A 25,524-nucleotide genomic window follows, 5' to 3' on the forward strand; every position below is an offset into this window, starting at 1 on the left:
GAAACCAGAGTCTTCTGTCTCCGGAGAAACCAGAGTCTTCTGTTTCCGGAGAAACCAGAGTCTTCTGTTTCCGGAGAAACCAGAGTCTTCTGTTTCTGGAGAAACCAGAGTCATCTGTCTCTGGAGAAACCAGAGTCTTCTGTTTCTGGAGAAACCAGAGTCTTCTGTTTCTGGAGAAACCAGAGTCTTCTGTCTCTGGAGAAACCAGAGTCTTCTGTTTCTGGAGAAACCAGAGTCTTCTGTCTCTGGAGAAACCAGAGTCTTCTGTTTCTGGAGAAACCAGAGTCTTCTGTTTCTGGAGAAACCAGAGTCTTCTGTTTCTGGAGAAACCAGAGTCTTCTGTTTCTGGAGAAACCAGAGTCTTCTGTCTCTGGAGAAACCAGAGTCTTCTGTTTCTGGAGAAACCAGAGTCTTCTGTTTCTGGAGAAACCAGAGTCTTCTGTTTCTGGAGAAACCAGAGTCTTCTGTTTCTGGAGAAACCAGAGTCTTCTGTCTCTGGAGAAACCAGAGTCTTCTGTTTCTGGAGAAACCAGAGTCTTCTGTCTCTGGAGAAACCAGAGTCTTCTGTTTCTGGAGAAACCAGAGTCTTCTGTTTCTGGAGAAACCAGAGTCTTCTGTTTCTGGAGAAACTAGAGTCCTCTGTCTCTGGAGAAAAATGGAAACCTGATAAAATAATGGTTTCATCGAAAAGTTTATGAATACTGTACAACATATCAGTATTCTAGGAGAAGGGTTTTGAGATGTCATTGATCAAGTGTTATGTATTTTTATATTGACTGAATTCTTTTTTATCTTCTATAATCCTAAATGTAAGGCTTTTGACTGTTATGAAGCTTGCCGACAGGTTTGAATGTCATTGACAGGTCTCATTATTTGAATCCTGACACCCATGTCATAACACACTGACTTTAGGGCGAGAAGGGTTTGGAGGGCTGTCGTTTCTCTGTGTAAGAGAAGATGGTTACACCACTTAAAGTGGTCCTGTGCACTAACACCACTTTACGTACAGGGTTAAATGATATGTGCCACTTTTATGCCATAAGCTGCTATAGACTTCCTCTTGTATTGACGATGCCGTTGTAACTGTATTACTGGAGATGCTCATATCTTATAACCACAGGCACTATACTTTGCGTCTTTGTTTTGTTTTTTCATAAAACAAATTATATAAACTTCCTCTTCTGTTCTTTGGTGTTCTCGCCTTACACAATCACAGATCCCACCCCTCACTCCTCGACAGCTATCCGATTGGTGGAAGGTTTGAGAGACACTGTTGGGCCAATCAGGATGTACCATAGTAATAAAAACCTGTCACACATTTAGGAAAACTCCCAGACCACGCAACATCAATAATAAAGCTCTTTATTGGGACATTCATTCTACAAAAGTGGAACAAAATAAATATGTAACATCGCTCCTCTATCCCAAAGAACAGACTATGTGAGGATGATCTCTGTACTTTGACCTCAACCCTGGCAGGTGGAGAAGATCGTGACCTTCTGTCTCATGTCAGCCAGTAGGTCCAGCAGTCTGGCTTCCAGGCCAGTCAGCTTCTGGGACTTCAGTAGGACCTCATCCTGTAGACCATGCAGAGAGTCTGCTTTACCTGGACAGAAAAGGGGGGGGCAGAAGAGAGAGAAGGAGAGGAGAGCAGGAGAAGGGAAAGAAGGAGAGGGAAGGAGAGCAGGAGAAGGGACAGAGGGAGAGAGAAGGAGAAGAGAGCAGGAAAAGGGACAGAGGGAGAGAGAAGGAGAAGAGAACAGGAGAAGGGATAGAGGGAGAGAGAAGGAGAAGAGAACAGGAGAAGGGACAAAGGGAGAGAAGGAGAGCAGGAGAAGGGACAGAGGGAGAGAGAAGGAGAAGAGAACAGGAGAAGGGACAGAGGGAGAGAGAAGGAGAAGAGAACAGGAGAAGGGACAGAGGGAGAGAGAAGGAGAAGAGAGCAGGAGAAGGGACAGAGGGAGAGAGAAGGAGAAGAGAACAGGAGAAGGGACAGAGGGAGAGAGAAGGAGAAGAGAACAGGAAAAGGGATAGAGGGAGAGAGAAGGAGAAGAGAGCAGGAGAAGGGACAGAGGGAGAGAGAAGGAGAAGAGAACAGGAGAAGGGATAGAGGGAGAGAGAAGAAGAGAACAGGAGAAGGGACAGAGGGAGAGAGAAGGAGAAGAGAACAGGAGAAGGGACAGAGGGAGAGAGAAGGAGAAGAGAACAGGAGAAGGGACAGAGGGAGAGAGAAGGAGAAGAGAGCAGGAGAAGGGACAGAGGGAGAGAGAAGGAGAGGAGAGCAGGAAAAGGGATAGAGGGAGAGAGAAGGAGAAGAGAGCAGGAGAAGGGACAGAGGGAGAGAGAAGGAGAAGAGAACAGGAGAAGGGATAGAGGGAGAGAGAAGAAGAGAACAGGAGAAGGGATAGAGGGAGAGAGAAGGAGAAGAGAGCAGGAGAAGGGACAGAGGGAGAGAGAAGGAGAAGAGAACAGGAGAAGGGACAGAGGGAGAGAGAAGGAGAGGAGAGCAGGAGAAGGGATAGAGGGAGAGAGAAGGAGAGGAGAGCAGGAGAAGGGATAGAGGGAGAGAGAAGGAGAAGAGAACAGGAGAAGGGATAGAGGGAGAGAGAAGGAGAGGAGAGCAGGAGAAGGGATAGAGGGAGAGAGAAGGAGAGGAGAGCAGGAGAAGGGAATGTTTGATTCATTAATACTCATCACATAATTTCAGATTTCACCTCAGCATTCAGTGTCTTTTTCAATGTGCCACAAATGCGCGCGTATATATATATATTAGCAGATGTGCATGTCTCCTTGCCATTCCCCATCTGTACCTGCTAGGGCCTTTATCATGTCTCCAGTGTCCTGGGCCAGAGAACCAGCCTCCTCCTGCAGCTTCTGGAGACGTGCCCCTGCTGTCCCCGTCCCATCGCCACGCCCACTGGTCCTCTCTGCAGCACGAAGCTGCTCCAGCTGCTTCTCCAGGGATGCCAGCTCCTACAAACACATAGGCAAAGAGACAGGCCATGAGTTGAGCACAAACTCATATACAAAGACGGACATACACGAGCAAACACACGTACACATACACAAACTAAACTCACCTTGGCCGCAGCGTCAGCCTCCCTCTTAGCTTTATCGGCCTCTTCTGTTGCATTCTGGGCCAGCATATCTCCAGAGCGTACCAGAGCCCTGAGCCCCTCCAGCTGAGGCTTCATCCCCTCAGCCAGGGCAGACACCTCCCCTAGCGCCTTCACCGCTGGAGACAACTGGGCCTTGATCTGGAGGGAGTCAAAATAAGGATGTTATTGGGGGGATGGAGAGAGGAGGATGGAGAGAGAAGGATGGAGAGAGGAGGGATCAAAATGAGAGGAAATATACAGTAAGAAGCTGTTTAATCAATGTAGGTGTCAGACTAGTTTGGAAGCGTATTTGTATTTATCTCCGTCTCTCACCTGTGTAAGGTTGCTGCTGATGTCATCCACTATGTCCAGGCTCTCCTGCACTTTTTCCTCCAGGCCAGAGAGGGAGCCCTCCACTGTAGTGAAGCCCTCCAACAGCCCGTCAACATCAGCCTTCACACCCAGCGCTGCATCCCTGTCACACAACAACATTATAGCAATGTTACAGCAACCTTACTACAATGTTCACAGCAGTCACAACAATGTTAAAGTGACCTCAGAAACCACACAGAATTGTCATTAATTACAACAACTAGTCATACTTTACTTAAATTCATAGCCGTGGAAGATGTTTGGTGGTGGGGGTGCTGGGGGGTGCCCGCGCTTCAGACGGCTATATCGGCCCACTAATACAGGACTAGTAAAAGCCCAGTGCACTAGTTTGTGTGTATGTATTGATATGTAGGCTATGTGTGCCTTTTTTAAATTGATGTAATTCTGTTCTTGTCTATTAATGTTCTGAATTATGTTATGTTTCATGTTTTGTGTGGACCCCAGACAGAGTAGCTGCTGCTTTCGCAAATAAAATACCAAATACCACTATTTATTGTAGCACCCTCAGCACCCCTACTTCCTGCGGCTAAGCTTAAATGTCAACAGTACATAACCCTGTCTTAAGACTGACAAAAGAGGTCATAAGGTGTTATACCTGGCGTCCCGGGCATCCTGTAGCAGGCGCCGGGCGGTGTCGAGCTGTGGCCCAGCCTGGTCCAGGACTGCAGTGCTGTCTGGGAGTCCTGCCGCCAGGTCTCTGATCTCCTGGAGCTTCCTCTTCAGAGTAGCCAGACTGACAGGCAGCTTGGCATTCAGGATCCACTCACTCACTGTACTGATGTGTGTCGGGTCTGATGATGGGTCTGGAGAGAGGGAGAGAGAGGAGGAGGGAGGGAGGATATAGAGGGGAAGATGGAGGATGAGAGAGAATGGAAGATAGGTGGGGGAGAGGGAGGGAGAGAGGAGGGGAATGTCATTAAACTAGACACTCCCAAAAATTCTATACTACTACTTGAATACTTTTACTAAGAGTAAATAAGTAAGTGGTTATTGAAGGTACTGGAACATAACTGTCAATGTCTCACCTGTAAGGAAGTCCTTCAGCTCTTTAACAAAGTCTCTGGTCTCCTGCAGATCTGCATCCAGGTCATCCCTGGCCCGCCTCATCTGATTGTCCAGATCGTCCGTGGACTGTCTGACCTTATTGGCTGTGTCCTGTGTTTCCTGGATCTGTGAATCGAATGGAGAAAAGAACAAAGCATTGAACGCCACATGATGAAACAAATCACTTGAATAACTAGTCATCTCTTTCATGTAAGTATTAAAACACTGTAATAAACGGTTAGAAACATACAGTAAACAAACAAAGTGTTAGCTCCTACCTGTGCAGCGGCCTGTGTGATCTTCCCATTGAGCTGCTTCAGTCTGTCTTTCACCTCCTCAGCATCACTCACAGCCCGGGTCCCCAGAGGCAGAGCCCCGACGCAACGCTCCCCACGGCCACAGGGTGGCGCCCCCTCTGCAGGGCACAGCTCACCATCACACTGAGCAGGGGTACAGGGGGCAAAGCGCAAGCTGCCACACACCTGAGAGACAGGGAATAACAATACACATTCACATTTAGGTGGAGGTAGGGTTAGGGCAAGGTTTAGGGCTAGGGTTAGGGCTATGGTTCGGGTTAGGACTAGGGATAGTGTTTGGGTTAGGGCTAGGGTTAAGGCTAGGACTAGGGTTAGGTTTAGGGCTAGGGTTAAGGCTAGGACTAGGGCTAGTGTTTGGGTTAGGGCTAGGTTTAAGGCTAGGACTAGGGCTAGGGTTAAGGCTAGGGTTTGGGTTAGGACTAGGGCTAGTGTTTGGGTTAGGGCTAGGGTTAAGGCTAGGGTTAGGGTTAAGGCTAGGACTAGGGCTAGGGTTAGGGTTAAGGCTAGGACTAGGGCTAGGGTTAAGGCTAGGTCTAGGGCTAGGGTTAAGGCTAGGACTAGGGCTAGGGTTAAGGCTAGGACTAGGACTAGGGCTAGGGTTAAGGCTAGGACTAGGACTAGGGCTAGGGTTAAGGCTAGGACTAGGACTAGGGCTAGGGTTAGGGTTACCTGCTTGGCAGTGGGTGTGAGGTCAGGTTTGGTGTTCAGCTGGTGGTTGAGTTTCTCCAGGTCTCTGGTGTTGGCTGGTTGGACCTGGTTCTGGAGGTCAATGGCATCTTTTCTGACTGCTTTTGACTGGTCCACAGTCTTCCCACTAGCATCAACACTTTTGGCAGAGTCAGTTGACTCGTCATAGGCATCCTTTATGGAAGAAAAGGCCCCTGAGAGAGAACCAACCAAGAGGACAGACAAATAGGTGTGATAGCAGCCATAATTTAGCTCAAACCAAAACAGACTGGCATCAAGGCTTTGGTTCTGATTTTGATTGTGGATTCTAAATTCCAAACTCTAAATTCTGAACCTTGTTTTTGCCACTCGACACATAGATGCTGCTCCTAGCTCTGTGGCGGCGTCTCCCTCACCTGCATTGTTGGAGTTGACAGAGTTCCTGAGAGCATCTCTCTTGGTGTTGTACACCAGACCCAGGCCGTCCAGTAGAGCCTGGAGTTCATCCAGCTGTGTGCTTAGCTCAGGGGCTCGGCCTTGGGGTGACAAATCTCCATCCACCTGATCCAACTGGTCCCTGGAGGATTACAATGGAGATGAGGGACAGTGAGCTGGGTAATGAAGGACTGTAGTCTACAGGAATAGAGGTGTTTAAATGTATACACTGACATTTTGAAAAGCAAAGTTTCGCAGTTTATGGAATCTGATGTCCACTTCTATTTAGACATTCTAAGTTTGCCGGGACGTCTGAACATCCCCCACCTTAGCCTGCGGAGCTGAGAGAGGGCATCGTTGACTTGTCTGTCAGAGGGAGGTGGCAGTGGGAGAGAGTCTCGTATCTGGGTGAGAGTGGCCTCCAGGGTTCTGATGCGGGGACCCAGACTGGTAGGTAACGAGCCCCCAGGAAGAGAGGGAATCCTGTAAGAGAGTCTCTCCAGGCCCAGGGTGAGGTTCTTGATGTTCGAGTCCAGAGAGAAAAAGCAGGAGGGGCAGACCTCACAGTCAGGGAAGGAGTCACAGTGGCCACGGGTACAGGCATTGCAACGGGCACCTGTGACACCCAGCCGGCACCGGCATGCCCCCGTACGCTTATCACAGCCTCCTGGCTCTGTGCCCCCAGCAGCACACTGACACGCTACAGAGAAAGGGAGAGAGGGAGGAGATGGAGATGGAGAGAGAGAGGGAAGAGAACAGGGTCATGAGGAGAGAAATTTATTGTTACTTAGTCTGCCCATTGGATTGAATTGTCAAAAAGCATTGAACAAAGCATGTTTAAGAACCTTTGAAGGTTTCTGTGACAAAACACGACAGGGCACTTACATCTGCAGCCAATGAGTGGGTCTCCGTAGGTGTGGTCAGGGCATTCTGTACAGGTACGACCTCCGAACCCTGACCTGCACTGACACTGACCCGTACTCTGGTCACAGGTGTCACCATGGGAGTTGGTGGGGTCACAGCGACAGGGCTCACAACCACGGGAAGAGGATGGATTCCAGTAACCATGGGAACACAGCTCACAGGTCAGCCCCTGGAGATGAGGTCGGCAAGGACACTGACCACTCACAGGGTCACACACACTGGACAGGGAGCCCTCTTTACTGCACAGGCACTCTGGAGAGAGATAGACACAGAGTCAGATGGGGATAGACCAACACCACAGTATGGTGAATACAGCTGTAAGTTATCATGACATGAGAGTTTATGAATTGCCTATTCTGGGTCAAGAGTGAAAGGTGACGCACTGTTACAGCCCAGAGGGTTGGAGGCGGTCAGACCGTAGTATCCCATCTTGCAGCGGTCACATTGCGATCCATCAACATTGGCCTTACAGCGACAGGACCCTGTGACGTCATCACACTGATCCCCATTCTCCACCCCCTCAGCACTGCAATGACAGCCTGTACAAAACACAGGAAACAAAACAGAAACACAACAATAATCAAACACAGCAAAGATATTGCAAGACTGCGACCTAATGTGGTGGTGATTAAACCTTTAGTAGGAGAGAAAGAGGATTAAAGGCAGCAGTATTTAATTAATACATATTAAACTACGGTTTTAAGATCACTCACGTATGCAGGCATCAGGCCGGTCCATGCTGCTCCGGTGGTTGGGTTGGTATCCAGGGGCACAGCGGTCACACTTGGGTCCAGTCGTGTGGTGCAGACAGCTCTCACACACCCCCCCACTCCTCTGTCCGCTCGACTCATACACATCTGGGTCGAAACGGCACCGCTGGGCATGGTTGTTACACTCACAACCTACAGGGAGCAGCACCATGGGAAATAATCAACACACACATCTGTGACTGTATATGTTCAGTCAACTCACACACATAAGTCTTCACGGAGTTATTACTTATAGTGGCTGGTTGTGCGACACATTAGCAAAGTCATCCTATTTCTCCACACTTGTACCAAAAAGATGTAGTCAGTGTATTAAGACATTAGTGGTTCGTACGTTTGCAGGTATGTGTGTCCCCCTCCTCTGCAGGTCTCCAAGGCAGGTCGTTGTAAAGATCTGCACAGCGCTCACAGTTTATACCTGCTGTGTTGTGTTGGCATTCACACTGAGCACTGACCTGCAACACATACACAGAGTTATAAACCCACTAAAGAGCCATTCACTTGTACTGTAACTGTAACCTGCGTGTTTAACAATATGTACCTGTGTGTTAGGTAGCTGGTTAGTATCCGGCAGGCACCGGTTGGCATGGCCGTGGCAGAGACAGGTGCCCATCACTCTCATCTCTCTGAGGGCGTAGAACAGAGAGGGAGCGCGGCCCGGCAGGCGGGGTACAGCACCCAGATTAGTCAGCCTCACTCGCAGGCCTGACAATCCTGATACCTCTGTGGACAGAGAGAGCTGTCAGTCACTGGGCAAAGAACCTCATTGGATCAGGATTGTGTCAATCAAGAAAGGTGTAAGTGTTTCTGGAGGAGAGCACGTGCTAAATGGCTTAAATGTCATGTGTAAAGATTGGAATATAGTGTAAGTACTCTTATTGGACATGTAGTTATATTGTCCATAGCAACCGTGGGGGAGACGTTATGGACGGGTAAGCATCTTACCTTGAATCTTCTGCCCATTGGGGACGCTGATGGTAGAGAACTGACGCAAGGGGCTGAATTGAATCTGTTTAATACAATGAGCAAAATCAAAAAGAGTACAGAAAACAACTTATTCATGGTACAGAGACAAAATATAATGCGAATTTTCTCCAGTTTTCAACGTTGTGTCCCCCTCCCTTACCGTCTGGTCCAGGTAGGGGTTCGTGGTGGCGGGGGGCAGAGTGTAACAATACGTCTGGTCCAGGGAACGTGGCATAGTCATGGCAATGCCAGGGAAGGCCGATCTGCAGTCTGAGGCCATGTAGAGAGCAGGTTGCCATGTTTTACCGTTATCCAGCGTCCTCTCCACCACCAGCGCACTGGGACGAGAACCCTGTGTAGAGGCAACAGGAAAATCAGTCCATCAGATTCTACTGTACTTAAAAAGACTAATTGGCCCTTGCACACTGGAAAAGCCCTGTCCATGCTGGTCTGAGGGCTGGATCTTACCTTGAATGTCAGAACGAGGGTGTCCAGCTGAAACAGGTTCTGTAGGTCCAACTGTACGGTGACTGGACTCACGTCTAAAAAAACATAGATTTTGTTTATTTTCTGGATCACAACAGGACATAGTTTTAGGATGGATCTCAGCACTAAGATATGTGTTCTTTAGCTTTGTATCCCCTCACCTTTCCTGGCCTGCCACCACCTGTTGGGTCCAGCAGTGGATAGAACATCCTGGATGGTGTGAGCCAACTGACTGGATGGGTTCCTGGAGTCACAGGGACAACACTTCATCTTCGACTGATGGGGAGAGGAGAGAGAGAGAGCAGGAGAGAAATTTTCAAAAATTTTTATCCCTCTGGCTTTCTCGCTCTCTCAATTAAATTTCAATTTAAGGGGCTTTATTGGCATGGGAAACATATATTTACATTGCCAAAGCAAGTGAAATAGATAATAAACAAAAGTGAAATAAACAAAAAATGTACTGTCACGCTCGCTCTCTCTCTCACGCTCTCTTCACACTCTCTCTCTCACACTATCCCTCTCTCTCTCTTTACCCTGACCAACAACTCCCCTCTCCCTGAATGGGGTGTCCAATCACAACCAGGACCCTGTGACATCATCACACTGATCTGTCAAGTCATTGTCAATAATATAATGCTTTTAGCAAAAATGTTTACCTTTAATTTACAATCTGTAGAAACTAAGAAAATAGAAAGGTACAGAACTTTTGTGAAACATCACAGTTGAAAAATATATGGCAAATAGAAATAAAAAATGGATGGTCTTCAGAGATGGATGGGAGGGGTTGATGTTAGCTGAAGGATCGGATTAAAAACAAAAGATAACTATTGTAAAATACATTGTGTCCATAAAATGTATATAGTATGTATACACTAGAAGTAGAAGCCTAAGTGTTGTTGTCTATTAGTTTACTCCAATTAGGGGAGGGGTGGTAGGATAGAAAAAAGGAAAAAAAAGCACCACATCATTCAGCTGGTCAGGATTTGTGTCCCTGTGCTAGTGTCCCCGTGCTAGTGTCCCCGTGCTAGTGCTAGTGTTAGTGCTAGTGTTAGTGTTAGTGCTAGTGGTAGTGGTAGTGGTAGTGTTAGTGCTAGTGCTAGTGTTAGTGCTAGTGCTAGTGCTAGTGTTAGTGTTAGTGCTAGTGGTAGTGCTAGTGGTAGTGTTAGTGTTAGTGCTAGTGGTAGTGCTAGTGCTAGTGCTAGTGTTAGTGTTAGTGTTAGTGCTAGTGGTAGTGGTAGTGCTAGTGCTAGTGGTAGTGTAAGTGGTAGTGTAAGTGGTAGTGCTAGTGTTAGTGCTAGTGTTAGTAGTAGTGGTAGTGTAAGTGGTAGTGCTAGTGCTAGTGCTAGTGTTAGTGCTAGTGTTAGTGGTAGTGGTAGTGTTAGTGCTAGTGGTAGTGCTAGTGCTAGTGTTAGTGATAGTGGTAGTGGAAGTGGTAGTGTTAGTGCTAGTGGTAGTGCTAGTGCTAGTGTTAGTGCTAGTGTTAGTGGTAGTGGTAGTGTTAGTGCTAGTGGTAGTGCTAGTGCTAGTGTTAGTGCTAGTGTTAGTGGTAGTGGTAGTGTTAGTGCTAGTGGTAGTGCTAGTGCTAGTGTTAGTGCTAGTGTTAGTGGTAGTGGTAGTGTTAGTGCTAGTGGTAGTGCTAGTGCTAGTGTTAGTGATAGTGGTAGTGGAAGTGGTAGTGCTAGTGGTAGTGCTAGTGATAGTGGTAGTGCTAGTGCTAGTGTTAGTGGTAGTGGTAGTGGAAGTGGTAGTGCTAGTGGTAGTGCTAGTGATAGTGGTAGTGCTAGTGCTAGTGGTAGTGCTAGTGCTAGTGTTAGTGGTAGTGTTAGTGTTAATGGTAGTGGTAGTGGTAGTGTTAGAACACCAATGGGAATGCTCTTGTGTAACACTAGTGGAGTTTTCCAGCCCTGGGTTTGCTACATGTATTATGTGACCCATGATCACTTGATCCATACACACACAAACACACACATACACACATCCTTCACTAACCTTAAATCCTCCACATCACTGTTCTTACTGCTCTCACTACCTCCAAACCCTGTTCCATTGATCAATCAATGACATTTTACTTGTTCAGCACTTTCTACAAAATTATTCAAAAAATTCCACTCAGCTCCACCTAGCCACCACCTAGTCTAACCTGTGCCCCTTCCTTGACCTTCAACCTCTTACCACCCCTTGCAATATTATTCTTTATTTTTTACAAATATAGAACAGCAACTCCTCCCCCTCTCCACTACAACCCTACTACATATATAGTGTATTCTGAAAGTATTCAGACCCCTTGACTTTTTCAAAATTTTGTTATGTTACAGGCTTATTCTAAAATGTATTAAATCGTTTTTTTCCCCTCATCACCTAACACACAATACCCCATAATGACAAAGCAAAAACAGGTTTCTAGAAATGCTTGCTAATTTATTTAAAATAAAAACTGAAATATTACATTTTCATAAGTATTCAGACCCTTTACTCAGTACTTTGTTAAAGCACTTTTGGCAGCGATTACAACCTCAAGTCTTCTTGGGTATGACGCTACAAGCTTGGCACACCTGTACTTAGACAGTTTCTCCAATTATTCTCTGTAGATCCTTTCAAGCTCTGTCAGGTTGGATGGGGAGTGTTGCTGCATAGCTATTTTCAGGTCTCTCCAGAGATGTTACATCGGGTTCAAGTCTGGGCTCTGGCTGGGCCACTCAGGGACATTCAGAGACTTGTCCTGAAGCCACTCCTGTGTTATTTTGGCTGTGTGCTTAGGGTTGTTGTCCTGTTGGAAGGTGAACCTTCGCCCCAGTCTGAGGTCCTGAACACTCCGGAGAAAGTTTTCATCAAGGATCTCTCTGTACTTTGCTCAGTTCATCTTTGCCTCGATCCTGATTAGTCTCCAAGCGCGCTGTCATGTCATGTGGATTCCGTCTGGCCACTCTACCATAAAGGCCTGATTGGTGGAGTGCTGCAGAGATGGTTGTCCTTCTGGAAGGTTCTCCCATCTCCACAGAAGAACTCTAGAGCTCTGTCAGAGCAACCATCGGGATCTTAGTCACCAACCTGACCACGGCCCTTCACCACCGATTGCTCAGTTTGGCCGGGCAGCCAGCTCTAGGAAGAGTGTTGGTGTTTCCAAACTTATCCCATTTAAGAATGATGGAGACCACTGTGTTCTTGCGGACCTTCAATGCTGTAGAACATTTTTGGTACCCTCCCCAGATCTGTGCCTTGATACAATCCTGTCTCGAAGCTCTACGGACAATTCCTTCAACCTCATGGCTTGGTTTTTGCTCTGACATGCACTGTCAACTGTGGCACCTTATATAGACAGGTATGTGCCTTTCCAAATCATGTCCAATCAATTGAATTTACCACAGGTGGACTCAAAACAAGTTGTAGAAACATCTCAAGGATGATCAATGGAAACAGGATGCACCTGAGCTCAATTTCGAGTCTCATACCAAAAGGTCTGAATACTTAAGCAAATAAGGTACAAGCATGATAAATGTGCAACAATTTCTAAAAACCTGTTTTCGCTTTGTCATTATGGGGTATTGTGAGTAGATTGCTGAGGATTTTGTTTTTTAAATGCGTTTTAGAATAAGGCTGTAACGTAGTGTGGAAAAAGTAAAGGGGTCTGAATACTTTCAGAAGGCACTGTACCTCCAATTGCCCTCTCCTCCAACCCCCTTGTGTCCACTCCCCTTCACCTCCACCTCAGCTTGCCCTGGCCGGTTGAGGCTGTGGCTGGAGCAGAGAGCTAGCCTGAATTGTGAGATCCCATTAAGGTCATGGCCTTGTTCCACACTGGGGGAAAGGTCTCTCTGCGCTGGATGTTTCAACACCAGCTGTGGCTACTGTCCAACTGTCCAGCTTGCGCTCTCTCTCTCTCTCTCTCTCTCTCTCTCTCTCTCTCTCTCTCTCTCTCTCGCTAGCTCTCTCTCTCTCTCTCTCTCTCTCTCTCTCTCTCGTTCTCTCTCTCGCTCTCTCTCTCTCTTGCTCTCGCTCTCACTCTCTCTCTCTCTCTCTCTATATATATATATATATATATATAAAATAAATTCCCAAAACAAATGAAAGCCCTCATCTCTGTGCACTATTTGCATCAGCTGGTATCAAAACCTGGGGGAGTACAGAGATTTTTCTCTTTGGCAGCAGGTTATTGGGGGGGGTATCATGGTCAACATATAATTATGATTTTAACGCTTTATTATTTCAGAGGCTGTAGTGTAGTTAGTATGTGTTAATAATTCCATATCTGGCCATGTCTTATGACTTTAAATTCTTATTTCTTCTTATGGTTTGTCTGTATGTCTATTTCTGGACCAGTGGTCAGGACTCACTGGGAGATTGACCCCGAGACATATATGCTGACAGGACAACACTGTTCACTGTCTTGGCTTTATAGCTATCTGTATGATACAGTGTTTCAGTTAAGTATAGCCTGCATCAGACCCTGCCTGGCCCTGGCTAGTGTCCAGCCAGTCAGTGCCCTTGGGCTGCTAAGGACAATATGGAGAAACTCTTCCAGACCACTGGAATCTGACCAGAAGAGCTTAGTCTGCCACTGTAACAGTCTGTATCAAAGTGTGTGTGTATGTCCAGCTGGCCGACTCTCTGGACCAGAGGACAGACACTCACGCCAAAGACGCATGGACCATGATACTGCTTGGAGATATTCCTGGGCCCTTATTTTATTTAATTATTTATTTCACCTTTATTTAACCAGGTAGGCAAGTTGAGAACAAGTCCTCATTTACAATTGCGACCTGGCCAAGATAAAGCAAGCAGTTTGACACATACAACAACACAGAGTTACACATGGAGTAAAACAAACATACAGTCAATAATATAGTAGAAAAATAAGTCTATATACAAAGTGAGCAAATGAGGTGAGATAAGGGAGGTAAAGGCAAAAAAGGCCATGGTGGCGAAGTAAATACAATATAGCAAGTAAAACACTGGAATGGTAGATTTGCAGTGGAAGAAAGTGCAAAGTTGAAATAGAAATAATGGGGTGCAAAGGAGCTAAATAAATAAATAAATACAGTAGGGGAAGAGGTAGTTGTTTGGGCTAAATTATAGATGGGCTATGTACAGGTGCAGTAATCTGTGAGCTGCTCTGACAGCTGGTGCTTAAAGCTAGTGAGGGAGATAAGTGTTTCCAGTTTTAAAGATTTTTGTAGTTCGTTCCAGTCATTGGCAGCAGAGAACTGGAAGGAGAGGCGGCCGAAGGAGGAATTGGCTTTGAGGGTGACCAGTGAGATATACCTGCTGGAGCGCGTGCTACAGGTGGGTGCTGCTATGGTGACCAGCGAGCTGAGATAAGGGGGAACTTTACCTAGCAGGGTCTTGTAGATGACCTGGAGCCAGTGGGTTTGGCGATGAGTATGAAGCGAGGGCCAGCCAACGAGAGCGTACAGGTCGCAGTGGTGGGTAGTATATGGGGCTTTGGTGACAAAACGGATGGTACTGTGATAGACTGCATCCAATTTATTGAGTAGGGTATTGGAGGCTATTTTGTAAATGACATCGCCGAAGTCGAGGATCGGTAGGATGGTCAGTTTTATGAGGGTATGTTTGGCAGCATGAGTGAAAGATGCTTTGTTGCGAAATTGGAAGCCAATTCTAGATTTAACTTTGGATTGGAGATGTTTGATGTGAGTCTGGAAGGAGAGTTTACAGAAAGCATCTCAGAAAATGCCCTAGGAATCCTGTTCAAACCTGTTTTAAGACAACAAAAACTCCCAGCTCAGAGTAGGTTTTAGCATGATGTTAAGACAGTTCAGAGTAGGTTTTAGGATGATGTTAAGAAAGATCAGAGTAGGTTTTAGCATGATGTTAAGACAGCTCAGAGTAGGTTTTAGGATGATGTTAAGAAAGATCAGAGTAGGTTTTAGCATGATGTTAAGACAGCTCAGAGTAGGTTTTAGGATGATGTTAAGACAGCTCAGAGTAGGTTTTAGCATGATGTTAAGACAGCTCAAAGTAGGTTTTAGGATGATGTTAAGACAGCTCAGAGTAGGTTTTAGGATGATGTTAAGACAGCTCAGAGTAGGTTTTAGGATGATGTTAAGACACTGCCCAGACAAACTCTGAGCCAGGAGTAAAATCAACTCAGAAAGTTTATCTCAGCTGGTAATCATGACAGTTTGAGCTACCACAAAGAAAAGATAGAAATGAGGCTCGGTAACATTGTTGCAAATGATGGGGGATAATCAATCACGATGAGGCGTGACCAGCTGTGAACTCTATAGCAGGCTTCAGACAACCACGGTGAATGTGACTGTACATCAAATGTTGCAATGGTAAACGATTGATATCATTTTCACAATCACTTTGCCTACTTGTAATTATTGTCTAATATGTTGGCATGCATAATCCTTTTAAATAGATAAATCCTGATATTTTGAACAATGTGATATGTATATTGTACTGGTTGTAAAAATAAGAATTTTGATCATATTAACGTTATATCAACACACACGTTACTACCATTCAAGAACTCGAAATCGCTTTTGGCACAGTAGGCATCGAGTCACTTGCCAATAATGTTGCATAAAATGTTTGTAAGGTCTATCATTAATCACCAAACACATAAACCCTAGATGCAGTCAATTGCCCAACTCATAGGCATGCCCAATTTCTACACATTTTTTAACAATGTGATATTGCACTCCAAAGGGATAACGTGAAATAACATGATTTAGGTTAATTAAATAATCAAAAGAAAAATATATGATTATTTCCTACCCACTGGACAAAAACTGGTCGAATCAACATTGTTTCCACATAATTTCAACCCAAAAAAGATATGTGATGATGTTGAATAAACGTGGAACACTAATAGGATTTGCAAAAAGTCATACATTTAAGAACATTTCGTATTTTTTTCACCCAACTTTGAACCTAAATCCAATGGCATGGTGACATGTCTTTCTATTGATTTCACGTTGAATTCACATTAGTTGACAATTCAACCAAATGTAAATCAAAACTAGATGTTGAACTGATGTCTGTGGCCAGTGGGTATGGGTTAGAAGTATTTAGCCAGATATATGAATTAGGCCTCATGTGAAATCATTGTCAAAAGTGCAAGAGATACTGTTACATGTAGGTATACATTCTTTATGGGTTGATCATATAGGAATATCAAAATATTCTTTCAACTCCAAAACAATTATTGGTCTATGGTGCAGGAACCACTGAGACACCTTTTTCTATAATCAAGACACCTGCTGGTAATTCTTAAAGTAACTTTCCAGTAATTCCCGATTTCTATGAAATATGACCTATAATTAATTGCAATATGAGTGAAATACTTTTCTTGTCACAATTTTTTATTTAAGTAAGTTAAAAAGCAGATTTTGTGTGTTGGAATCGTGTGGGGATACCCCAACAACAGAATGGTGTGGGTGTATATCGGTCAATTAAAAATATTAATGCGAGCAGATCACTGATTGGCTGAGCCAATGAGCCAGCATTTTTTTAAACAGTCTGTTTGAGATACAAGGTGGGGTTTTAAACATTTTTTTTAAATCTATGCTTTGGCCACAAATACGAGTATAAGACCAGTCAACAAGATTATTTGGGAATGAGGTAGCTCTTTCCTTCAGTCAAATTACCTTAATGGGTGGAATATTATTCATATTTTTCCGAATTTCATAGTTAATAAACAAAATAAATCCACAAAAAATCTGATGTTTCTACATCAAACGGTTTTGTTATTTTTCAGTCATCTGTGATGTATATAAAGTGTAATATTGGGATGCAATCTCAAAATTGAATAGATTTCTATATCTGACATGGTACATGTGTCTTCTTTCTTTTAAGCCCATAAACATGTGTGTGAGGTGTATAGTTTTGTTTCAAAGTAGATTTGTTTAAGACTACCAAGACAAGCACTGTGTGACCCTGATTTAGCCCACTGCAGTAAAAGGTAGAAGGTGCAATATGCAGAAATCGCACCGCCATTTCCTTTGTTGCTAAATTCTAATAGTTCACATCATTTCAGTTTATGTGACAAAACAAGCACTCATTGTAGAGAATCATTGGACCATCCAAACTGCTGTGAAATATATTTTCAATAACCAAAAATATTATATTTTCAGCTGTTTGAAGCTGATGTACAAAACCGAAAGTAAAAGACGCAAAAACGAAACTTAAGAGCAGGAAGCATAGAAATGGCGCACATAAAACACATCTACCGCTTCTTAGACTGGCTTTCAATGAGAATACATTTTGTTGGGTCGCCCAAAAAGTAACACATTGCAGCTTTAACAAAATATACATTTTGAAAAGTGAGATTTTCACTGGACAGTTACTTGAACTGCTTAGGACAGCTCATGAGTTTTCCTAAATATCTGTCGACTAGGTGGGACTCTTGTGACTAAAGAGGCTTCATGCAAAGCTTTTATTTTTACTCATAAGAATAGGGGTAAAATGTCTTTATTCTGAGCACTTATGACCACTCTGAGACGCTTTGTCACTAAGGCCCCTGGCCTTGGCCATTCATGGTACCCTCCTTCTGGTATCCCTTTACTTGAACCCTGTATTATAAAGCTGTCTAAGCTATATAATTAGAATTCCATGATGGATGGGTGGCAATATTGGATGCCCCATTTTGAATATCTGAATATTTTATGCTCACTAGCTAGGTTTCCATCCAATTAGCAAGAGATTTTCATGTGAATAGTCTAAAATCCGCATACAGAAAACAGACTTGTTGTGGATAAAAATCAGTGCGTGATGCCGTGGTGCACACAAAATGTACCTATTTGCTTAAATTTTTATGTACTGAATAAAAATCAAATCTTTACATCGCATTTTCAACTCTACTGATAGTTGTGTTAAATAGCCAATGTTCCTACTCTGGTCTTGGCACATGCACTCTAGCCAACAGCTTGAATGCAGGTAGGTTAGTCTACATGATGAGATTATTATGGATAAGAGCAAGAATATTTGTATTTGTCAAACATCGATCATCATGTCACCAGAATAATATATTTGTTGGAAAGGAGCATCAAGACCACAGTGTACTTTCACCACCCTGTGAAGTTGATCATAACTTATTCATCCTTAGCCTTATTTATTTTACTAGGAAAGTCAGTGAAGAACAAATTCTTATTTTCAATGACAGCCTAGGGAACTTGTTTAGGGGCAGAAGGACAGATTTGTACCTTGTCAGCTCAGGGATTCGATCTTGCAACCTTCTGGTTACTAGTCCAACGCTCTAACCACTAGGCCACCTACCGCCCCTTATAAACTGCATGGTTTCCAAGCGGTAGTGGGAGGACTACACACCATATCGTCGCATGACTCCAAGTTTACTTCGATATGATGGTTATTATAGCAACATTTGAGAATAAAGGCATTTCCACCGCATTTCTTGCATAATTAATTTTACAGACATAAAAAGATCCCACCATGTCGAACAAACAAATTATCTGTCTGCATTTATAAAATTATACCGAAATGTTCTGTTTCCATCACAGATGTCATGATTTGTTTTTATGTGGTATGACTGGCATAAAAACTGGACGGAAACATTTTTTATATCTCTCAAATATTCGTATCTTTCCACATTTCTACACAGGGAACAATGGATCATTCTATAAAGAAAGGAAAAAACGTAACCACATAAATATACCGAATGAGTATAAACCATGGAATGAAATTAGGTCACAGTGTGGAACCTGATATGTTAGTAGGCTCGACCTGGTCTCGGAGCCAGCTATTGGCTAAGATCCCCTCCATCCCTGAGTAAAAGGGGATCAGCCTTTCTTATCTCATCTCTGATTGGTTCATACCAAACCCTGATGGAAAATCGCTTTGAACCATGTTGGCTTGTTGCTATCTGCAACTCTCTGGCAACTGCCAGTGCCAAGGTCAGGTCAAGGGTAGAGATGAGTGTTGGGCAAGAGAGAGGAGAAGTTAGGCCCGTCTGGTTATTCAAACTTCGCCATATCACTGTGCCAAACTAAATCCAACCATACCCTTCAGAATAGATCTGTCAACACTGGATAGGAAAGCCAAGGCTCCTATCCTCTTTCTCTATCTCTCCTATCCCTTTCTTTCGCTGTCATCCAATATCGTCTGCAGGGGCATGGCGGGCACCCTGCCCAGCCATTAACAGGTCATGCATGCCACTGCCTGGACACTGAGTGATAAAGCCCTGGCACACCGTACTGCTCAACTCTCCTTCTGGCTGACTCAGCAGATATGGCAATCTCATCCATTTCTGTTGGGAAATCAATAAAGTATTTCATTCTAATCGACCATTAGATGGTTTAGCACAGCTAAATGGACTGACTGCATCATCAAATGCAGTCAGTCCACCAAAGAGTTTGATACTGTACAAAGAGTAGTGATTGCCTAGCCGCAGGCCACGCAGGTGGCTACAGTAAACACACACACCTGTCAGAGATTGCATAAAACAAGCAAAGATTAATACACAGGGACTACGGACCAACCAAAAAAAAATCCACTCTGGGACAATAAAGTTGATCTAATCTACTCATCTTATTTTAAGTCACATTGTAGTACTATTACCTATGGAACTATCCAACCTGCACACCAGGCGGTGCAGATACAGCATGTTTTACCACCTGTTCATTTCAACTCCAAGCATGAACCTGTAAACTCTGAGGACATGCAAGATGGCACCAGGAAAGAAGGAGAGGAATCCAACACCACAGTGTCCTTCCTACTAACAGCTTAGTAATCACTCTGTGGCCTTGAGAGGAATGCCAGTGGAAATGCAACTCTTTAGTCAAAACATTTCATAGTGTCTAGGTAACTCTTTTCAGATCACATCTTGCTAGTGTCCACATTGTCTCAAATGTACTGAGTGATACAGACTGTGTCAGAGAGATATACGATCCACACCCACAGCCTTAACACATGACTCAACACACACAGTCAATCAGCTGTACTACATCAACACTCCAGTATAGACCCGTTTCTATGGCCTGGGGCACATTAACAAAATATTTCATGTTTGTGTTGTGTGATCAACACATGTATCCAGTGAAACACAATCACTTTAAGTAAATATTAAAATACAAAAGTGCTGGAGTTTCAAAAACTCCAACCAGAACCACCAAAAATATCTACAGTCTGGTGTGTGTGTTTGTGTGGTGCGTGCACACGTGTGCCTGCACAGACTGAGACAGCCTGGTATTTGTGAGAGCAGAACTTGCCTTGCCCAGCAACACCAGATGAAGGGTGTGGCTCAGATGAAAGACTTGACTGTCGATCAAACACGCAGCACCACAAATTAAATCAGAAATATTTTTCCTCTGTTCTCCTTTTACCTGGTTTCAGCCCCTCGTTTGGCTTAAACACTGATGTTTGAAAGTTAATCAATCCCCTCAAAACAGTATATTTGATTGTTCTATTGTTCCTTTGAAATCAAATAAATCATTCTCTATCCAATGTTTTTCCAAAGACTGTAGTTGCAACATCTGGCACTGTGTGTCTCTGGCACCAGATCCAGACGTTTTCACAAATTACACCAACCAGTTCTCCCCTGACCCTCCATCCACCCTCTCCCTCTCTCCATCCCACCCCTTCACCCCCTCCCTGGTTTCCTACTGTGTATGGTGAGACAGAGAGCAGCATGCACAACCAAGCAGTCTGTCTGTCTGTCTTCTGTCTTTATACATGCATGTCTGTCTGGCTCACTGACATGCCTAATGATATAGCTACTCTTCAAACCTGGAATGTTGTAACACATTAAACAACCTTGGTGAACAACTCATAATAATTAAGAGCTACAACACCTCCTAACTGCCTTACTTTCCCCCATCTCTTACAGTGCCGATGCACTAGCATTAAAAGGGACTGCGCTTGACAAAAACACCCTGGGTAGAGAAACAGCCCATGCCTTCACTTGAAAGTTTACACACTTTTATGTATACACTCTCAAAACTAGCAACGTCAATGAGATTCACTTGTCTTTGTAATATATGAGGTTCTTTTTGTCTTTCAGAATAGTAAGAGTAGGGTCGTACCTGTCCGAAGGGGGTGCAAAAGACCTCAGAGCCGGTGAGGCCGCAGGTGGAGGAGGCGTGGAGCTGACGGTCCCTACCCAGGAGCAGGTCTCCCATAGGGGGGTAACAGGCCCCCCGAGAACAGTCCCTCTGTGTCGCAGCCACTGCAGTCAGGGCTGGGAGAGGGGATCAATTCATCAATCAATGAATCAGTATCATCGCAGTTAGAAGTATGAACACAATTACATATTTCCTCATATCCTACACAAAACTATCACAACAATCTAGATGTTAATACTAAAACGAATTACAAATCTAAATAAATTAAAATGTATATAACTGTAACAACTCATCGATCATGTTCAATTACAAATCAATGAAACATACCTGCTAACTGGAATAAAATCCACATCTTTGTTTCCCGCTATGAGAAATTCTTTGAAAGACAAAAAGACAATAAACAATAAAGGCAACACAACAATTTAAGACATAATTGGTTGACTAAATAATTGGAAGAAATGTACAACACAGGAAATGTATGAAGGCAAAATAAGTTGAAGTACATTGAAAAGAAAAGGTCCAATCTCCAGTGAAAGTGAATCAATCCAGCTCAGTACTCACCAGTTGTATGTATGTAGATACGCGTGTATGTGTTCTGTTCAGAATCTGTCTGTCTAAATGTGTGTGTGGGTTCTTGGATGTGACCTTATAAACACTGTCTCACCTGGGCTACAGAGTGTGTCAGAAGGTAGCTGGCAGACACACCCTTCCCCTTTGCAACCACACCCTGCTGGGATGAATACACACACACACACACACACACACACACACACACACACACACACACACACACACACACACACACACACACACACACACACACACACACACACACACACACACACACACACACACAGGCACACATTCGTATTTAACTAACCTTTGATTCCCATTCAAAATCCTATTTTCTCTAACCCTAAACCTAACCCTGCCCCTAACCCTAACCTGACAATCTAACCTTAACCCTAACCCTTAACCTAACCCGAACTCCTAACACTAACCCTTTAACCCCTAACCCTAATTCTAGAAATAGCCTTTTTCCTATAGTTAAACACGTACCCACCTACACACACACACACACACACACACACACACACACACACACACACACACACACACACACACACACACACACACACACACACACACACACACACCAGATGGAATTTCACATGGTACATCTAACAAATCAAATCACATGTTATTTGTCACATACACATGTTTGGCAGATGTTATTGCGGGTGTAGTGAAACAACAGCATATTTTTGAAAAGGGTGGACCTTCCAAAATGAACTACAGAGAATAACATTATAAACACTTCTCTGTAGCGATATGGTACAACATAGCTGTGGATTAGTGGTTGGGTTAGCAGCTTGTCTCAACAAGGAGAGTAGTCTAAGTACGCAGTGATTGTATATGATACATTGCGCAACAACATTTGTAAATTAACCCATTTTGCTGAATTATTCTCTTTGTCATTCCCATCTAAATCAGTCTCCACACACATACTAACACAAACACACACAGAAACACATCTAAATGTTTATCCTGCAGGCAGTAAAATGGCGTGGCACCACTGTGTCGTAACCCTGGCATTCTGTGTGTTGGTGTGTGGCGGTGTGGATCATCACCTGTGTGTAATAAAACCTAGCCCCAGGGCTACTGAATGCACACTGTTTTTCTCCATAGCCACTGACTAACAGCCAGGACCAGGGTGTGTTCTCTGACTCACCTCCGTCTCACACACCGACACACACACACACACACACACACACACACACACACACACACACACACACACACACACACACACACACACACACACACACACACACACACACACACACACACACACACACACACACTGCCAGACGGCTGTAGCCACACCTTATACCTTCCGCTTACCCTAAGGTAGAATAAGGACTGGTAAGGTATCCGTGGCAACAACAGGGAACACTTTGGTATAATATTTTGGGAGAAGGAGGCTCTAATGACCAAACTCATCTGAAATGACTATGGCCTTCCTGTACTGTACCAAATGCCTCATCAGTGTGTGTGTATTACTGTGTATGTGAGCAAGGTTGAGGGGTCAGGTGAGGGAGTACACTGTCAAATTGGGTCCATTATCTAATCATCTGAAACAGCTGTGTGTACCCGCTAATTCCAAAATGACGAGTGTAAATGGCCACTAATACAAGGCCTTCATTAAACCTTCGACAAACTCCTTTTGTCTGTAAACAGTGGTGAAGTGAGAAAAAACCCTTCACTCTCACATGCTTATTAACACAGGCCAAGAGTCCTCTTATTTTTCACATCTCTGATTTCCAATTCTCACGTCATCTGTCTCTAATTCATATGGAATCATGTATGACTGGTCCAGTCAAATTCATGCAATAATAAGATCATCAAGTTAGTCACAGTTTGCTCAGGAAGAGTTTGTGTGTGTGTGTGTGTGTGTGTGTGTGTGTGTGTGTGTGTGTGTGTGTGTGTGTGTGTGTGTGTGTGTGTGTGTGTGTGTGTGTGTGTGTGTGTGTGTGTGTGTGTGTGTGTCATTACAGACAGAGTTCACAGTGTCTGCAAATGTAATGATCATGACAGGAGGGTGACTGGGTTTATACGGCCTTTGACTTAATTCAGACTGTCTGATCTCAGCATGTTGAATGCTGCCTATGGCCAACTGCTGTCGTCAAGCCTAACAATTGTATACAGAATAACAATTTATCATTTTCACATGTACAATATTTTGTTAAATTATGTTGTATATATTTTAATTCTGCTCTATATAGATTTGGTAAGCCTTTATTTTACAGTAGATAAACGACAAGGTAGCCTATTGAAGATGGCAATTGCACAATAATAATAACCTATGAATTAGTTTGTTTATTTCTATGGGATGAAGAAGCACTACTAGGCATAATTTGCTACCGTACCAGGCAGGCTGCAGCTACCAATGGCACATAGACACACACACACACACAGAAACCACACAACACACACACACACACACACACACACACAAGTAGGTCATCATTTACAGAGTGGGTGAGAGACTCTGAGATGAGTTGTACAACACGTAGTCAACGTATGTAGCTCACTTTCCTCTGGACCCATACTCCTTCTGTTTTAACAGAAGAGAGCTTGTGCTCACTGAATATTCATAAAGCGTCACTGAGTGGGCGTGGATTAAAATAACCAAGTCTTTATACATGAGAAGCTCTGAAAGTGTGCTCAAGCGACACAGAACAAACTCATCGAATATCCAGAAAAGGACAAGATCAATTACTTTAATATAGTAAGTAGCCTACCATTGCACGTGATTGTCCTGCTTTCTCTCACATTGTTGTGACATGAAAAGTGCTTAGGCCTATTTGTTACAATTTACAACTGCACGCATAAAAGGTGATTGTAAAACGCTTTTCTTCTCTCCCCAGTGAAATTCAGACCACATAATCCAACCGAAATGGAGACCATGCACGAAATCATCCCTTTCGCCAAGGAGATGCTGGCGCAAAAGCCTAGCCGCCGTATGCTGAAGGTGTACCTTGTGGGCACCGTGGTGGCCTTCTTGGGCATGGTTCTGGGCCTGGTGGAAACCGTCTGCCAGTCCTTCTCCTCCGGAGAGCCGCTTGACGCAGAGCTCGTTCAGTTGATGGTTCGGGAGCAGAGGGCACTCGAGACGGAGGAGAGAAGGAGACAGGAGGAGGTGGCAACAGTTTCGGCCGCAGAGCAGATCACCATACCCAGGAAGCTACAGCAGGCCACGGGAGCGCATAGAAGCGCAGGTGCAGCCAACCGACTGCACGCCTCGTAAAAATCGTCGCCAGGCCAGCGTCAAAACACTGTTAGCCTACACAATTATTAAGGAACTGAATAGTCCTTGCCACGCCAAATACGGTGCGCTACATACGCACTCGAAAAAGCTTCACAGGAGGAATCGCACTGGGCACAGACGTCAATTCAACGTCTATTCCACGACATGGAAACAACGTTGATTCAACCAGTGTGTGCCCAGTGGGATGATTGGCAACCTCAAACAGTCAACCGAAAAACGAGTTGACTGTCTGTTGAGCTGCGCTTTGCTGCGCTGCTTTGGGGAGCCTAAATTGACGGGTCAGTTGGAAGCTCCGAGCTGAAATTTGAGTCCCGGGTCGAAATAGCAGGCGAAAGAGCAGCTGTCCGACTCTCACTATCAGATGATGAGAGATAGGGCGTTGACTGCACAGCCGCGGCCCTGCTCTCTCATTCTCCACTCCATCCATGGTGCCAAATGTGTTCCATTTAGATTTTTTTTGTGTGCTATGTCAATGCTGTAAATATATTAGATGTTTTTCCTACTCAATAAATTCATATTTTTATTTACAATGTCTATAGATGGTATTTTCTGAGA

The 25,524-nt window shown here is 44.3% G+C and overlaps 2 protein-coding genes across 4 annotated transcripts; one reads left to right on the forward strand and one right to left on the reverse strand.

Moving 5' to 3' along the window:
- Nucleotides 1-1,346: 1,346 nt before the first annotated feature.
- Nucleotides 1,347-24,816, reverse strand: LOC106583477 (laminin subunit beta-3). Of its 3 annotated transcripts, XM_014167703.2 has the most exons (23): nucleotides 24,679-24,816; nucleotides 21,802-21,867; nucleotides 21,465-21,513; nucleotides 21,099-21,253; nucleotides 9,258-9,372; nucleotides 9,079-9,152; nucleotides 8,771-8,962; nucleotides 8,590-8,653; nucleotides 8,186-8,367; nucleotides 7,979-8,099; nucleotides 7,591-7,779; nucleotides 7,261-7,416; nucleotides 6,839-7,129; nucleotides 6,281-6,653; nucleotides 5,935-6,095; nucleotides 5,522-5,733; nucleotides 4,814-5,017; nucleotides 4,517-4,661; nucleotides 4,087-4,294; nucleotides 3,432-3,573; nucleotides 3,081-3,257; nucleotides 2,811-2,973; nucleotides 1,347-1,606 (listed from the first exon to the last, which is right to left on the reverse strand). In XM_014167703.2, exons 3-23 carry the CDS (start codon nucleotides 21,487-21,489, stop codon nucleotides 1,467-1,469), a joined length of 3,489 nt encoding a protein of 1,162 aa, XP_014023178.1. In that variant the 5' UTR covers nucleotides 21,490-21,513; nucleotides 21,802-21,867; nucleotides 24,679-24,816; the 3' UTR covers nucleotides 1,347-1,466. The 3 variants fall into 3 exon arrangements, with proteins under 3 accessions (XP_014023178.1, XP_014023179.1, XP_014023177.1); XM_014167704.2 differs by lacking the exon at nucleotides 21,802-21,867; XM_014167702.2 differs by lacking the exons at nucleotides 21,802-21,867; nucleotides 24,679-24,816 and adding an exon at nucleotides 21,699-21,795.
- On the forward strand, nucleotides 24,317-25,496 carry LOC106583478 (G0/G1 switch protein 2). The gene is made up of 2 exons (XM_014167706.2): nucleotides 24,317-24,429; nucleotides 24,569-25,496. Coding segments are annotated over exons 1-2 (381 nt in total). The 5' UTR covers nucleotides 24,317-24,428; the 3' UTR covers nucleotides 24,949-25,496.
- Nucleotides 25,497-25,524: the final 28 nt, after the last annotated feature.

The sequence above is a fragment of the Salmo salar genome, chromosome ssa22 (genome assembly GCF_905237065.1).
Source record: "Salmo salar chromosome ssa22, Ssal_v3.1, whole genome shotgun sequence".
Taxonomy (NCBI): domain Eukaryota; kingdom Metazoa; phylum Chordata; class Actinopteri; order Salmoniformes; family Salmonidae; genus Salmo; species Salmo salar.